Raw genomic sequence first — 18,563 nt, 5'->3', positions numbered from 1 at the left:
AGTCTCCCGCCTCCCCTTTCCCTCCCTTCTCTCCCCCTACTCCTCCATTAAATCGAACATTCTTCCACACATATTACCCATATACACGTGATGCGTACACCCGCTTGCGCGTACATTTCTTCGCCCGCGCGTCTCTGGGTTCCCTGTTTACCCGCACGTTCGTTCTCCGGCGGCACAAATTTCGGTCACACCTGGTAGAATCTCCATGCACAGGAGAAAGAGGATGAGAACGAGAATGAGAGGAGGGCATGGGACGCTCTCGGAGCGCACGCTCGACATTGCACAGCGCGCTGTGCAAGGCTCCCGCGGCCATCCGCCCCCTTCTTCACCCCTCGCGTCTGTCATTTTTCCCCACCACCTCCAGGCATTTCCACCACTCCGGATCTACGACGTGGCGGCTCCTTGATGTTCGGGCGGAGTAGCGGGGAACAAAGGGGAAATACGAGATCGAGGAAGGGGAGACGGTCGACTCTCCCGTTTCGGCCGTGCACTAGAACTTGACTCCTAAGTTCTCCACAGTGGCGGCGCAAGCTCTATCGGCGGCTTCTTTCCGCTCGCTGTTTCGTCTGTCCCTCTCTCTCTTTCTAGCACATCGTCCGGTAATCTTTCTCTTTATTTCACTCTCTGTCTTTCGTCCTTTCCATCCACCGACGCGGCGCAACGAGACGCTTGGCGAAACCTCGAGCAGTGAGATTGTTTCCATCATCATCATCGTCGTCGTCGTCGTCGTCGTCATGCATGTTTTCATCGATTCGCGATAATCGTGCGAATTACGTCGAACAAATAATTTCGCTCATAAATCCATCGCGAATTTCTTGATGAGAAGCTTAGATTTCGCCAGATTACTTTTTTGTTTTATTATCAGCTAGAATCTTTGCACAGAATCGTGTTCAATAAATTATTTGGACCTTCTGTTGTCGCTCGGAATAATAATCGTTGCGGTTTCGTACCAATGAGTTGCATACATACGCGGCAGTAAAAGAAACTCGAATAAGCTTTGCCTCTAATATCGACGCTTTCAAAATTGCTTTGAAGAATTAGAGAGAGAATGAGGGATATCCGTTTTACATAATAGAAATTATTCTCTTTACGCATGAAAATTTATTCTGCAAACTTCTCGCATACATCTTCATCTTAAATCGAACTCTATATATACGTTCTATATCATCAAAATTTTCCTTATTCCATTAAATCGCCCGTAAATAAAGACTCGTCTTCCCTCTTTCCTCTCTCTGTTCACCAGCCAGAATCACGTCTCGCGCCGCGCGAAATCAGCTTCCGCGATAATCTCGAGCCGCGATGATTCTCGACATTATAATTATCGATAAAAATCCCGCAGCTGCCGAGGCTGCCCGAGAGATGATCGACCGGCCCTCTCTCTTTCTCTCTCGTCCTCTCATCAAGCGCAACAAAAGTGCAAGTGGAAGCGGAGCGTTAGCCGCCGGGCGGGACTTTGTTGCACTCCTTCCCTCCTGACCTCCTCTCCCCTTTTTCGCTCCCCTTCTCGTCCGGTCTCTCACTCGCCGACTCCTCCTCGCCATCACCCCGTTGTCGTCTCACCACTCTCGCACGTCCCCTCTATTCCTCTGACTGTCCTCCGCCCCGACCTCCCCCTCTCCTTCCCCTCTCTCCCCCCCCTCTCGCTCCGAAGACTGCACGCTCACATGCAACGAGAGCCAGACCGGCCGGCTGGCACTCAGTCGCTTTTAGCGCCGTGCATCTCCGAGTCAGTCAGTCAGTCAGTCAGTCATTGAGTCAGTCAGTCGGTGAATCGAGTCGCTCGAGTACACATGAGAGATATCGCCACTCGCTCTCTCTCTCTCTCCGTATACCGTGTGTACACTTTACTACACTTTACTTTCTCGCTTCTCTTTCTCTTTATCTCCTTTCTCCCGTTTATCTGTGTTCCTCCTATTGTTTCTCTCTCTTTTCTATCCTCTTTTTCACCCAGCCTTCACTCGCGTTGGTGACCGGGTCGCGCGTCTGCTCTGTGTGTGTGCATCATGGATTCTCCGCTTCTTTCTCTTCTCTTTTCTCTTTCCACGAGTGCATCATTCAAGTATTTCGCTTAGGATGCTTTACTTTCCATGTTCGCGCGGGTGCGAGAGAACGCGATTATCAGCGAAACGATGAGGAGGTTCGCGTGAGAGAGAATGTCTGTTTCGCCGGGGCTTCGTCAGGTGTTGTTGGCACGAGAGATTAGAAAGAGACAAAAGTTTAAGCGTGCGTGTACGTATGGCTGCTGTGCGTAACACAGATCGAAAAGAAGCGTAAACGTGGTGTGGAAGGCGTTTGCTCGCTCGCCCGTTCTCGAAATTCGAGAAGGCCGCCGCTCTCTCGGTGCAGTGAACGCGGATTTGTTGTTGCGTGCCTCTCCTCCGCTGGTGGACTCCGCGCTGGCTCTCCTCCTTACGCTGCCAAATCTCGTGCTGGCTGCGACCGAGCTCCTTCGGACGTTGCACGTTTCGTATTGTTTATTTTCGTCGCTGACGACGTATGGCAAGGCGAAGGCTTCTTGTTAAGTTTGGTTAACCCTTTTACTCTGTTAATTTGCACGCTAAAAAACTTAGTGGCAAATAAATCCTATAATTTTAAACTTGACATATATTTTTTAAGAAATACGTACATTCTTTTCTTTCTTTGTAGTTTTCTAATTAATAATTTTGTTCGTGGTTGTAATAGCGATGTGTCCTTATTAATTTTTAGATGTTGCGGTAAATTATTTTTGCACATTATTCTTAATTTGTTATGATATTATAATATATATTTTTTTATCTATTTTATATAATTTCACAGAAAAATTACATTAAATGAATTTATTAACTTCTTATCTTGTTTACAAAGTTTTGTCACACTTTATATTATTTCAAATTTTTTATCACAATTTTCAAGCTTGCTCTTTTAATTTTATCAAGTGTTTAGAATTAAGAAACAATTGCTTTCTAAATCACAATTAGAATTTCTTTTTAAATTGCGATGAATTGTCCAAGATCACGTGTGGTAGAAACAGAAATTCGCTGGAACGAAAATACACCATCGGTTTCCCATTTTAATTGGATTTATTAAAGAAAGAAGTGTGCGCCATTATTTTTCATCTCTTCATCATTTCTCTAAATCAGGCTTACCGCATTCTCCCTCGAGTCCACTATAAGGCTAAAAAAACCCACATAAATTCGCGTTTAAAGAATTAAATCCTGTCTATGCGACGTGCACGATTATCGTGGCACGAGGCGGTGTCTCGTCGACGATCGATACGAACGCGCCAAGTGGCCACAGTGTGCCAATGGGTTTCCCTCGGTTGCCTGCCCGCCTGGTTGGCTAGCTGGCTCGTATGTTTACACACCAATGATCGCAGCAGCCGAAAGAGCGCGAGAGTGCATCCCGGTCGCGTCGTCCTTCGGCAGCGTTTTCGCGACCTTCACGCGGCTACGATCTCGCGAAGGCTATGCGTTCCGGCGACGGTGGTGGTGGTGGCGGCGGCGGCGGTGGCGGCGGCGGCGGCGACCGCCCGATGATACCCTCACGACACGGCGTCGAGAGAGAGAGATCGATAAACGGCGGCTTCAGCTGTGCAGCGGCGGCCTTGCCTGGGTCGTCGCGGGACGAGTTGCGGGCGCGAGTCGCCCCGGCTTTTAACCGGAGACGGTGAACTCTCAACTCTCACCAACGAACGATCGCGCGGCGGTGGAACGTCGGGCACGCGGAAGTAATCGCTCTCTCTCTCTCTCGAAATAATCCCGCGACTAAATTTAAGCGGCGGAACGGATCGGCGGACGCGGCCGCGAAAATAGCGACGACCCGGGAAACACAATGGGCGAGGGAGGGGAGGAAGGTACCGCAGGAGTGTCAAGAATGCATATATGTATATCTCATGATTATTATTCATTTCTCTCAACGCAACGTAAGTCTATTGTCTCTAAAAAGAGACGCAGCTCCGGATAAACGGATACTATTATTGCTTGGAGCCTTCGTGTGGCTCGACACGTTTGATAATCCGCTACAGATAATCGTTGTGAACGCTTCGCGCGTCGGACATTGTCGTCATTGTCTCGCGATATCTCGTCGTGCCAAGAAACCGCCGTCGTCAACGGTCGTAGAAACGCACGAGTCACGTCGCGTTTCTCGATGATGATCTTGGCGGGTGTCGTCACGTGCTATACTTGAACCCGTATACGAGCTCCAATGATCTCTCTCTAGCTGTGTCTATCGCGCGGCTGAATGCACACACGTGCTTCGTGAAATTTTATTTTGCGAGCGTGTGCGCAACATCTCGCTCCTCGACAAGGGCTCTCTTTATTTTGCGCGCGTTAAACTCGATTCCAAATGATAAACTTTATTATTTTAACGAGATATCTGTGATGAACAAGAATTTAATCTTTTAAGATAATTACAGACGTGTTCAGATTATTAAACTCACAGTTTTTGCTGTTTTAATAATTTTTTTGAAGAAGAGTAATCTTAATTATAACTTAGAGAATACTTAAAATTATATTTTAATATTTAGTAAACAAGTCACTTTCTTCCCCTAATCTCAAAATTTTGACGATTGTTCAAAAACACTGGGTTGTCAAACAATTGTAATTCAATTAACATAAGATAAATTATTGTTCATAGTGTGTATACACGATTATTTAAATTTGTACAAAAATAATACCATAAAACCAATCAATATCAGCAATAATATATGACAAACATAAGGCATAAACATGGGCCACTTGCAATAAATGGGTTTCCACTAAAAAAGATGTTAACGAATAATATCCATGTCAAAAAATTATAAAGAAATCTTCAATCTTTTATAAAAGAATAAAACTTGAGTAAATATGACTATTGAAAAACGCAAAATGCATGACTAAAAAAATTTCAATATAAAAGTGATTGAGTTTGAACACGTCTGTAATAGTGTTTGAAAAATAATTATCTTTTTCAACGCGTTTCTTGTACATTCTAATTTTTAAAGAAAAGAGACTGCCTACATTGTAAAACCTTGTTTAGATTTGAAAACATCAATTGGAATTCAACCTCAATAGATAAGAAAATCACACGTTGCTCAAGAACGAATTGTTGAGAGATAAGGAGTCTCGGTATTATTCCAAAAATTATTAAAGACCGTGCAGTATAGAGAGAGAGAGTTACAAAATGCCATGTCAATACGTACAACAATACCGTTTGTGCTTCTCGATTATGTAGCGAATGTATGAATGTGTATGAATATGTGTGCGTTTTTTGTGTCATACTTGAACCTGCATAACGACACCAGCCCACCAGGCTCGATGACTTCTCTCGCTGCGCGCCTATCTCCGCCTGTCGCACGTGTCTTCTCCGAACGCTATATATATCGCAATTGTTGAAAATTCAATAAGCTGTCCCGCGCGCGCGAGCAGCACATAGGGTTCTCTTATTGTGGAAAATCAATGGCTCCCGAGATGTGACATTCAGCGCGCGCGTTGCACACACAAAGCCGAGGACCGCCGCACGAATCGTGAGCCTTTGCCCGTTCCTCGATCGTTTGTTAAGCCTCGTTTTCACATGACATCGGTGCGACCTCAAATGTCACGACATTTACCATGTTTATAATAATATGCGTCACTGCATCAGAGTATCTGTAAGACTCTGCGCGTTCGTGTGTTTTAAACGAGAATTAAAGAAGATTATGAATAAAATAATTTTTTTTAAATCTAAAATAATAAATCGCAGATCGATGAATATCTTAAGTATGAATCCCAACATCTTTTTTGCCATAAAAAGAACACCAGCTTAGTTGTGTCACTTCTTTATTGTGTCACTGAAATCCAACTCGTTTGACGTAATTGATTACTATCCCGTTTTTCGGAGAAAAAGATCTGTAACAGTGTTCCTTTTTGCCAGGAAAAATTGAACTCTTACTGTAATTGGTAATTATGTCATCGTCCTATTTTGGAGAGAAAAAAAAACTATCGTGATAAATATATTTTCGTTGCGACTAAATTGAATTTAGATGTAATCGAAAATTGTATCGTTTTGTTTTCAAAAGGAAAAGTTATTGAGCGGATACCATTCCATCCATTTTATATCACGAAAATCAAATTCCGATCCCTGAACAATGAATATCGTTCTATCCAATATTATAACACGATACTTGGTTTTTATGATGATTTACATACATCATCAATCGTTCAACAACACAAATGTCAAGTGGAAACGAGGCATTATTATCGCTGTTTGATTTCACGAAATCGTGCTGAAGTATGAAAGCTTGTTTAGAATTCGAATTACGCCGACACAAATATAAAGATATTTTTTCAAATTTTGAAACTAATTTAATATTTGGCATTGTGCAGAACAGCAAATTTGGTTTAAAAGTTCAATAATATTCAAAATATTTCAAAGAGGAGATTAAATAATGGATAAAATATTTGACTTTAAATTTATATATAGGTACATAATTTATAATTTATATATAAATTTATTTATATATATAATTATTCTAAAAAATTCTCTCGTTTGTTAGAAGCACGATTCAATCGAGCAGTCAAAATCTGCATCTTACTGGCAGCGGCACGTGAAAGGGATTGTGTCTATCGCGCGTCATGCATAAAATATAGTCTCCTCCTCTATAACGACGGCATATTTTTGTCGTTGACCCGTGCAGGATACCAGAATTAACGTGCCAATCGATCGTTTCGCAGGACGATATACCGTCCCTCGCGCTCGTTCGCTCGCTCTATAATAACGTTATCGATCATCCCCGCCTTTTAATTACGTCAGCCTATCGCCCGCTTTGAGAATATATATCGCTTCTATTGATAACGCATATAATATACGTCACTCTTAGAATTATGACGTAAAAAAGCATATCGATTATTTTTATTTTATTTTATCATTTGACGCTCGAACACGTGGAAATGAAATCGCAACACGCGAGAGGCTTTTGCACCTTCAAAATTCTAAAATGATTCTCTTTTTTTCATCTCTCATCATAGCCTTTCTGACTGCTATTATCTTTAACAATCACATTTCACGTTTGAATGTTAGGTTATTGTTGTTCGAAATTATATAAAAAGTATAAGATATACTTTTGCGACCTTGAATCTTAGACTGAAAAAATTGTATTTTTATTTCTTACTTATTTTTAGAAAAAAAAATATATTCTAAAAGAAACGCCAAAAGAATCTTCTTACCTTAAGAGGAAAATCCTTAAAAAATTAGTAATCAAATATTCCTAATTTATAAATATATTCTTAATTTTTTTTAAAAGGATGTTTTACAATATCTATTAAGAGGGATTAGTATTTTAGTTCTCTTAGTTCGAGAATACAATTTTTTCTGTGTAGGCGTAACATTTAATTAAGAACTTTATTGTAATCATCATTAACGCGTAACGCACTTTGGGTCACTTTGTGATCAGACAAAGATTCATAATAACAACATAATTCCAAATCTGACATTTGCGTCATATGACGGAAATGTTCAATTTATGTTGTCTAATTTACGAACACGCGATCTCACACGGCCAGGAATTCGTATAACACCCGGTATTTATCGATCTGTCTTTCCACTATAGAGTGTGGGCCAGACGCAGTCTTGGCGTTAACCTTGAACTTTAACCTCGACATTTAGCGATTAGTCGCGAGAGTCGCGTTCGTCATTTCGCCATCCACCACCCACGATCAACACGAATGATTGATTCACGATTGAAAACAATCAAACGACCGAACGGTAAAACGCGGAAAAAATTATGTCTGAAATATACATAAGGTCCGAAAAAGGATTAATTTGGATAAAAAGAAATGGATATACATATAAATATCGGTTCGGTTCAGAAAAAAATCTCGTGGAGTTAAAAAATACACGTTAAAATAATTTCTGCGCATCAAAATATATTAAATCTCTAGCTAACTTGGATAGATTGTGTAATAAAATTGTCAGTTGAATGGTCGAGAAGGAAAACTCGTATAATCGGTGAAAATTATTTTGAAGGATAAATACACAAATTATTGGACTCGCTCCAATTTTATCTTTCGATTGACCGTCTATCTAACTAACGCTAGAAGTAGCCAATTGACACGTCCGACAACCCCGCTCCGACGACAAGTGCAACAACAGCGGAGCGCACACACGTGACATTCGTGCATGTGCATTTCGTGTAATTGCCGGTGCATTATGTAAGTGATCGCGCCTCTTTATCCCCCTCGAGAGAGTGAGTCGACATCGATGGCGAGACAAGGCAATCGCATTTCCTGCGTGCATGTATGGTCAAGGTCGCGAGCGCATGCGTGCGAATCGGCACGAGAGAAATAATAGAGAGTACGCTGCCGCGGTTGTTATTTCGAGATCGCGACGCGGTGCGCGAGAGAAACTGCACAAAAGTCGGCGATAAATATTTCTAGAGCCTCTCGTCGTATGTATCGAGAAGAAGTTCGCTTTTAGCCGTCTCGAGTAAACCAGATCACCGACGCTTTTTATAATAATCTTGTAACGCGACCTCAAAGGAATGCTAACGTTGCTCGATTACTTAATATATTGTCTATTACGCGTAGCTATAATTTTATTTTATAATATTATTCTCGTTTCCTTCTCCCTGCAAAATCGGACCTTTAAGATCAGGTGCCATTTATCTCCGTTCTTTTTTTTTTTACAATTGCGGCAGAAAGGCAAAATAAATTTATCGGAAAAAAAAGAGATTTATATGCCGAGTTCCAAATCAGCATTATCTCTCTGTCGCGAACGAATAAAAGCGAGGTTCTTCTTCTTCTGACGACAAGAGTCAGCGACACGACGCGTACGGTTTTTGCGAATTTCTTGGACGACCGCTTTTTTCCCGCGCCCGGGATCAACGGACATTCGTCTTCGCGTCTGTTCCCGATATCTCGCGCCGGGGATTCCCGAGGGACGCGCCCGCGCATTCACTCCGTTTCTCGCCCACTACTCGCGTACTTTTCTGGTCGGTTCTCCGACCGGCGGCGACCTCGCGAGACGTCTCTCCCTTCGGGGGATCCCTGGTTCTCCCCTTGGGTTTCCTAAACGGCGCAAAAAGCGTAAGATACATGTCTGTCTGCGCCGAGACAGACTTTCGATACGATCGGTTAATGTCGACGTTCGCGCTTCTCTCTCAGTCATCATCTCACACGCGTTGAATAATAATCAAATATCTCAGTATTGCTCGCGAATTTAACTCGATTCGCGGAGCAGGTTTTAGCCGATTCGAGATACAAGCATATCTTCGAACATGTTTCGAGCAATCAGACAGCTGTGTACTGTGCAAATCATCCAATCCAATCCGATTCAATTGATCGCGAGTAACGCGCGGCGCGTTTCCATCTCTCTTCTTCATTCAGTTCTCTCCCAATTCGGTTCTCCGATCTATTCTTCGGTGACAAGATAATTTGACGAACGACGGAGAAAGGACAACGACTCCCCTCGAGAGTCGAGACGGCCACGCTCGGTTGTTTCGCAATCCGGGCCACGATAAAAATTATTAAAGCGCTGTGCTTACACCCGTGACTAATTGCACGCGTCATGCCTTGGCACACTTAAAACGATGTTTCTCAAATCCTCGTTTCATTTAGGGATGGGATCAAGTTCAATGTATACCTACTTAAAAATCTGAGTCGAATCTAATAATCATATTTTCATTTTTTAGGATTCGAGTACTTATAAGTATACTTTCTATCGTAAAGAATCGAACTTTTTACGAGTAGAGTACTCGAACTTTCGAAGATAAAAAAATTTATACATATATACACATAAAATAAAATTTCTCATAAGTACTCACAAAAGATTCGAATATACTTGATCTAGGTTTGAATGTACTTATTGTTAGAAATACTGTTCTTGTTTTTCGAAGTACTTAGTACTTACAGAAAATTCTAACTTATCTCATCCAAGTTCGAGTCTACTTAAGTACTGCTTTTTTCGAAATAATGAGTAGAAGAGAGAATAGAGAGTTTGAAACCATGCAAACATTCAAATCTACTTGTAAGATACTTAATCCCATCCTTAGATTTTATTGTATCCGAAATTGCAGCCTATCGTAATTATATTGTAGATTACGCGTCTTAACCTTCTTGGTTATATATTCGATTCAGACACCGGGAAAAAACTGGATTAATTTTATTTTTAAAAATTTCCGATAAGAGATATAAAAGAGGAACAACATGTTTACGGAAGATACACGTCTGCCACGATTTTACGTTTCGCAATTGAATTTCACGATTAATCTGTAAAACTGCACGGTAATAATGGTCGAACTGTTTGATCGATGATAAAATGGAAGAGATAACGCTGCGCGTTCAAAATCGGAATTATGAATAAATCAGTCAATGTAAAAGATCGCGATGTATTGTCATAATGCCATGCATATTCATCATCGGTGTACGTAAAATTGTTATGCGCATTCATAATAATAATTAGGCCTTTTGCAAATAAGCCGTATAAATATATTTTCTGTTTCTAGATGGTTTTCTGGTTCTAGAAATTTAATGTTTCTAGATTATAATGACTTTGTTAAGATGTAATTTTTCTTTCCGGGCGATTTTTATCTTTCTCATCTTTTATTTATTTATTTATTTTTTTTCATTATCCATTTGCTTAGACAATTAAACATTTATATATATAATTTGCATTAAATAGATTCTTATATAATAATATAAGAGATATAGAAATAATGTTGATTTGCATCAAAAGCAATGTGAGAAAGTTCGGAACCATAATAATCGCGAACATGACTTAGCTCTCTTCGCTAGAAGAGAATATAAGCTACTCATCAGTAAGAATGCCGTGGGATTCAAGGTCGCTGTACGATTCGGTGAAGGATTTTTATCGGTTTACGTCCGTCCGGCCGTCAGTCGATATATCCCTTTCTGCTCTCCTCCAAACCTCCACTCTTCTTTCTGCTGTAGAATAGTTAAGTAACCGGTCGCGCGATCGATCACGAACGAACCAAAGAAGTGCAGTGAGCAACCATACCAAATCGATACCAAAAGAAGGAATTTAGCTCGAGTGAGGGAAGGAAGGACAAGGTGGAAGGTAGGACTTTCGCGAGATGACGCGGCGAGGACGGGACGAGGGTTGAAAAGAAACGAAAAGTAAGAAAAGAAAGAAAAAAGAACACGTGGAAAATAAAAAACGCGGGGTGGTGGTGGCGTGCCTCGGGGTGGTGTGCGTGTGTGAAAGATAAAAAGCCGACGAGATAAATCGTTCCACGGTGACGAGTGAAAGTAGAGCGGGCAAACAGCCGGGCAAGATGATGAAGAAGGAGAAACCGATGATGTCGGTGACGGCCATCATCCAGGGGACTCAGGCCCAACATTGGGCACGTGGTGGCAACAATTGTACGTATATATAACGTCAACATTTCCCTCGTAATTGTTGCATGACTGATTGCAGTGCGTTAACTTTAATACGAGAGATGTAGCAAGAAAATAATATCTATATAATTTAATAAACGCATAATTTATCGTCATTCGTTTGCAGACACATTTTTTATGATTTTACGTATTTATAATATATGTATTAAGTCTTGAAGTCATCACTTACATTTTCTCATTCAGCAATTAAAGAATATGTCAGTGATAATATGTCACTGCTATAGTCACTATTTCGTCACTATTTCTCTTAATGGATTATTTATTAAGTAATACCTTGTGAATAAACTTATAATTAAAGTTCTAAATATATTATAATTATATAATTGTGATATAATGTATAATTATAATATATAATAAATTTTTTAAATATAATATATAATTTTTTTAAATATTTTATAATTATAAAATTAATTATTAAAGAGAAAGAGAGAGGGAGAGATCTTTATTTTTAATTGACAATGAGATTAGCAAATGAGTCATATCGAATGAAATCAGGACAGGAAAGTTGAAGCGTAAATTTTTTTTAACTTTGTGTTTTAAATAAAGAAAACTCGATCATATGAAACTAATTAGTTAATTTTACGTGGAATGCGATACATTCCTAAATGACGACGCGCGCTCATTAAAAATAATCCAATATTGATGAGATTATCGACAATGAGTTCGCTGACGTTGATGACTCAAAATAACCGCGCTTTATTAGCGACTTATGAATTGCGAATGCGATTGAATAAGTCGCGCGATTATTCGCGCGCTGAATAAAAATATTTTTATGACGAAAAAAGTGTGAGGGATATATAATGTTATTTCGACTGTGTATAATTTTATATAATGATCTTTATAATAAGGACATTAAATATATTAAAGAAAGATCAAAATGCGGTGTGCAGTCTCTCTGCGGGCGATCGTGGCTGCGCTAATGAACACCCGTGCATGTTATTTATATCTTTAAGTATCGCGTTGCGAATTGGAATTTAAAAATGTGTAAACGAGATGGACTATCTGACGATGATAATTAGCGTGGCAGTGCTAGACTGTCGATTAACAGGATTCTCAAGGTTCAGTTTTACTCCGCCATCACAACAACGCTACTCATAAAGTTAAAATATTATTTTTTTCATCGCGACGGCCGTGAAACGATATTCGCGTAACAATTCTACGTACCACTTCCTGTTTTGCGACTTGCGAGTCGTAAAAAAAAGAACGTAAAAATCCAAATTAAATGTCCATCTTCCGGGAAAATTCACAAACCACTACCAGAAAAATAAAATTTAACGCTTGACGGATTTGAAAAAATACGACATACGTTTGAAAAAAAAAATATAGGAAAAACCAGCCAATTGAAATTTTAAAGATTTTTATTATTTTATTAATATATTTATAATTTTATTATACTTTTTTTTAAATATTCGTGAAACTTTTGTGTCAAAGAGCAAAAAGATATTTTTTATAGATTCTGTTTTTATGAATATCGTACATATAAAAAATGCGGACCGCTACTTCAAAAGCGTATTCTACTCATCAAAATGAAATTCATATTAAACATATTCAAAAATGCATCGTTTTCATGTTACAGTCAACAGTGTTTGAGTTGAAACTTACGATAATTACAAAAAATAATTACAAATTAATTATTATTTTATTTCGAACAACACAAAACAGTAGAAAATAATTATTTTTAAATAATTTATTTTCAAAATAAAATGGGCAAATCGTTTTTCAAAATTGTCTATAAGCAGCTTGTCAAGCGTTCTGGGAGAACAGAAAGGGACCAATTAGAAAATAATTTTTGGACATATTTGTATGAACTTTTCAGCTTATTTCGATGAGAATATGCTTCTGAAGTAGCGACCCACATTTTTTGTTACACTTTATATACATATGCGAGTATAGACGATCTGTCTCAAAAGTTTCTGAACTTTTTTTGTACACCATCTGTTTAATCAAGGTCACTGTCTTCGTAGAAGTTTCGTCAAAAATTCCGATAAGTTTGATCAAGATCTCATTAACAGCTAATTTACTATAGGGACAGAAGTAACGACAATTACTCTTCGATATTCGTCGAGCAGTCATCATAAAGCAAAAAGTCTCGTTTTAAAATCAATTTAAGTCTTTGATCACCCTCCGTATTTACCAGATTTGGTATCGTATGACTATTTTCTGTTCCCTAAACTAAAAATGAAGTTGAAAGGAAAGTGATTTTTAACATGATTTTGGCTTCGATCGATTTTATTGCGACCTCTCGAAAAAGAACTATCGCACTTATAAGGATGGTTTCTCCTCGGAAGGAATGTATTTTGAATAATAATAAAAATTTGATTATTATAATACACTATATAGCGAATTTAATAAAAATTCGGAAACTTTTGGGACAGAGACCATACATAGTATGCTGTTCTGAAATCATAGCGCGTCGCGTATTCGTTGCGACGCGCTCGAGTAAAGTGAGTCACACCCGGTTCGTCGCGATAGTCCGACGTCCTGCAGCGAGAAGCGACCGATACGCGGCCGCACGACTCGACGCATATACATATCGTACGTAGATGCTAAATGCACGAGGTGAAGGTCGGCTATTGAGACGAGAATGGTGCAATTTGCGGCGGCGAGCGAGCGAGCGAGCGAACGAACGAACGGGAGCGTTCGCGCGCGCGCTCGTTATCAGTCACCGGCTCTAAAAACGACCTTAGAGCGGGCTTTTAAAGCGCGAGCGCGGAGGAAGGTCATGCGAATGCGCCACGTTATCAAGGCCCATGGACGCGATTTACGAGCGACGTTTTCGTGCCTTATCGTACGTGTGTCCCGATTTTCGCCGCCAACATGTACATGGGTGCCTCCTTTGCGCAAACGAATTGCGAATCTTTCTGCGAGAATGTAAACACAATGATGGAGCGCGTGGGATCAAGCAACGAGACCGATGATGATCGATGCGCGTTTCCGAGAAAAATACAATTTAAATTGATACTGGTCCAGAACACTGACCAAGTCAATACAGCGCGGCGATGAATTTCATACGCAATACGCTCCCTGAAAGCAGTTCTGGACCCTCTGCTTCAAAAGCAGATCTAGCTTTACATATACGTCGTATATAAAAAAAATCTCGCGGAGATATCGTATACTGTTATTATTTTCATCTCTAGCATATTATTATATTATTCAATTAATTCTCTTTACTCGATTGTATTAACTCGGTCAGGTTAAGTAGAGTGGTAAGATAACTTGTCTCTCAGGCGACGAAACTCTCGTATAGTCAAACGTGATCACGATCGATCATACTGTGATAGCCAGGCGTCTTTGCTAAATGGATACACGGTTGCATAAAATTGTTTTGCAAAGCTGAGTTATCGCAATAAGACGCGTGGCGCGTTCCTTCATTATCGTGCTATGCACCAGGTAAGTTTTCGCGTATAGATAAAAAAAATCGCGATACGCGGAATGAAGAGATATCGCGTGCATTATCGTTCTGCAAAACGCGCATTGCACACACTCGCCCTTCCGTTTGCTATATCATTGTCGATCGAAATGTCAATCATGTAATATATCGACACGTCGCGTTAAATTACGAATGTAAAAGTTATACTTAATAATTTCCTTAATTTCCAACGCAATTTTCATTTTCTTAATCGTCCCAAGATTCAAAAAATTTAATTCTTTGCAAAATTTATCCAAAGGAGAAAGAAGCAACTTAAATAACGTCACAATCTCTCGTTCGTTTCGTTGATGATGATTTACGAGAGATCATACACTAAAAAATTGTATTATTTAAAAAATTGTTCTCACTTATTTTTAAAATAAATTTGTTCTAAAAGAATAGGTTTCTAATAAAATAAAATTCTTGTTCGAAATTATGCGCTAAAAAGATCCTCTTACATTAAGAGGGAAATCCTTTAAAGATTAGTATCAGATATTCCTAATTTATAAACATGTAGACGGAATGGGATTTGTTTTTATATTAACCGAAAAATAAAATAAAATAATTTAAAATCATGAAGAAAACATAGGCATAGTACATATAGAACATGAGGCACGAGATCTGGGTTTGGAAGGATTAAATTAGATTATTATTTTCTCGTTTTCATTTATTTTAAGTTGCTCGTTTTCTTTTTTGAACTACTTATTAACACACTCTTCATCCATTCTTCTATAAACTAAAACCATTCAGTGACTGACATTACCTTGGACATTGCACTGTACTGTAAATTGCAACACATGTTTTTACAATAATAACCATATAATGTCAAATGAACGGTCTGCATAAGAAAACATACGATTGTTTGTTTAAAGAATATATTTCTAATTTTAGAGGATGTTGCAAAAACACTTAAAAATATCTGTTAAGGTTAAGAGAAATTTTACAGTATACAATCCTCGAGACAATCCTCTTATTTCGAGAATACAATTTTTCTGTTATACGTGTGTTTTTCGGAAATATCGTTACTTTGTCAACGTTTTGAATTAGTCAATGATCTGCTGCGAGTTGTATTGTTCAAAGGACCGACAGTGCTAATTACTAATATTTATTGATGATACGCGATTGAGTATCTCGTAAAGATCGTATAATACGCACTATTTATCGCGATGCAAACAGCGTGACCATGTCGCCCACGTGTGGCATAGTTTTAAATATGGTTGTCGCACAAAGATGATCGCATCGCTGTCAATCCAGTGCAGAATATTGTCCTAGAATCGACGTGTAGTTTGGTACAATTGCATTTATCGCACAGTGCGTTTATCTCTCCCATATCATTTATTTCGATATTCTGAAAAGATAATCGAATATATATCACTTTAAGGATAAATGCACGTGATTGGCTGTTAAACAAAAATATATTATTCCGTGACTCTTTGGACTTGCAAATATTCAAACGAGAGTCGTAATATATGATGAATTTGATTCATAATTAGATATTTAAATAATAACGATATAGTTCCGTTCTCGCGCTCTCGTTACGCGGCAAATATGCATATATTAATTTGTACGAACACATTTGTATATGAACATTTGTATGAACATTTTAATATATGCATGTACATATAATGATGAATAATATATGTTAATGAATGCGTCCGGTATGCTAAAGATATCATCCATTACTGATATAGCTGCATTATATGCCATTTAAAATTAATATTTTATAATTAAAAAAATTATTAAATATATCAAAAAATATTCCAAGAGAAATAAATAAGAAGCTAATACAAATTGAATTGTTTTCTAACTTCTCGACAATTGTATTGAATTTCATCGGTTTCCACATAAATCCACCGCTAATCTCGCGCACGAGACTCCAAGCAACGGCTTGCGCAATGCTTATACTGTCAGATGATACATATAGATAGGCGCGATTCATAGGGAATTGCACTTGCTTCTCTATCTTTCTTCTCTGTAAATCCTGCACTTGCTTAGTCGCCGTCGTCATCGTCGTCCCCGACATCTCTACATATACGCACAAGCAATGTGCATACGTACACATAAGTGTACGCAAACACAGACACCTGTATTTGCAATGTGTGCGTAGCACGCGATAAGCTCCGAGCGTAAGCATCACGCGAGTTCCACACGCAGGCCTCTCGAGGCCTCTCTCGCTACTCCAGTGCAGCTAATGCTGTACACGGGTACGATGCAACCTTGGCACCGATGGGAACGAGCCGTGAAGTGCAGGTCTTGCTATCGCGCATCTTTCGTGTAGACGCGCCTGTACACGGCGGCGTTCTATTGAAGCAGACTTATATGCGCGCGCCAACATTTTTTTTTACAGCGCGTCGTTTGTGTATAGAGATCTATTTTTTTAACGACTCCTCTAATCGTAATTTTTAATCGCGTTTTCAAATAAAATCTTGTAAAATTGGCACAAATCTGACATATTTCCTCGAATTTCTTACGCGTTTAAATGTACAGACCCGCAGCCATAGACATAAGATGACATAGTATTAGATTTGCCTATGAAGACAAGGAAGATGGTGACATTAGATGTAAAAGAATCAAGATATATATATAAGAATATATTCTGTACGAATCAAGACACTGAAAGATCTTTTTGACACAGCATTTGACTTACATTGATAGCATTTGCTCATGTTTGTGTAGAGTTTCAGTGTGTTATTCCCTTTTCCGCTATTATCACCTTCCCTTCGTAGAAGACTCCGCAGGCACAGCCGCAAATCGTTCCGTTGAATCGGTCGAGAAAAAAAAATCTAGCGTCGAGAATTCTAAAATTATTTTTCACTCTCTGTATATATAAACGTGTCGCGTGACGATTGCGATCAACGGAAGTCCCTGGTCGCTTCGCGCGAGCACGAAACGACGCGACGGCATCGTGCAGAAGGAAGCGATCGTTTATTATAGTCACGTTGGCAGGTTTCTCGCGGTGGCTACTGACCGAATGAATAGATGTTTCTATCGCGTATACAGGAACAGACACGCGCGTTTGTATTCCATGTTTGTAACCAGCATTATACGCATACGTATTCAATTAATGGGGAAATATTATTAGTCGATGCTCTTGCGAATTTATTGGACATCCATGCATTTTATATAGAAGAGAAAAGGAGAGACAAATATTTTTTCTCACTTTCAGTATAATATTTATTTCTACATGCACGAAATTGAAAAACTTTTGATCGCTATTTTTTTAAAATAAAAGATACGCAGAGAAGGAGAAATAAAATAATATATACGCGACGCGAATAACAAGTAAAGATGAAAGAGTGCATCGAATATGCTCATCCCGTGACCCTTCGTATGGGAATTTTCTGCACGTGGCTAAAGATACGCCCTTCTACGATGATAACCGACGACGATGATGACGTTCGATTGATGATAGGCGTGCGGATACACGTGCGACTGTGATCTAAGATACACGATGATACGTACCTGCATTATAGAATGCACATTAGCATTCCTAGTTAGGAGATTAGTCTCAATGGCTGAGCTCAGTCGGTCGTTCGAGTCACACACAATTCGAATTTGCGTTCTTCGTCTCAGTCATGCGAAACGAAACGTGCTTTCGAATTGTAGTCCTCGCGCACACACGAGATGTGTCATCGTCATCGTTATGCCGAGCGTACGACGTGAATAAAGATTAAATCTAGAACGGCAAAAGTACACGAGTCGTAAACGCGAGATAATTGCAGCACTGACTGACAATAATAAGTAAATAAGCTAGAGATTTATTATTGTACGTTTCTTTTTTCCCAATGCCTTTTTCTATTTTTAAG

General features: G+C 39.3%; 1 protein-coding gene across 5 annotated transcripts in view; it reads left to right on the top strand.

Annotated features, from left to right (window-relative positions):
- Usp (retinoid X receptor ultraspiracle) overlaps window positions 1–18,563 on the top strand; it is a 76,782-nt gene that overhangs the window by 24,795 nt on the left and 33,424 nt on the right. For 2 of the 5 annotated variants that reach the window (XM_083042841.1, XM_083042837.1), the window contains exons 1-2: window positions 1,673–1,833; window positions 10,881–11,312. The exons of 1 other annotated variant lie outside the window; for it this stretch is intronic. In XM_083042841.1, coding sequence (XP_082898967.1) covers window positions 11,225–11,312 — 88 coding nt within the window. In that variant the 5' untranslated portion in view covers window positions 1,673–1,833; window positions 10,881–11,224. Of the gene's footprint in view, window positions 1–1,672; window positions 1,834–10,880; window positions 11,313–18,563 lie in introns of those variants that run through there. 2 more of the 5 variants (XM_083042838.1, XM_083042839.1) reach the window with 2 other exon arrangements.

This window comes from Prenolepis imparis, unplaced genomic scaffold (assembly GCF_030444845.1).
Source record: "Prenolepis imparis isolate NDT839.2.m4 unplaced genomic scaffold, iyPreImpa1.0 SCAF_7, whole genome shotgun sequence".
NCBI lineage: Eukaryota > Metazoa > Arthropoda > Insecta > Hymenoptera > Formicidae > Prenolepis > Prenolepis imparis.
Note: the sequence above shows the minus strand (reverse complement) of the source record. Positions and strands in the feature narration are given on the sequence as shown.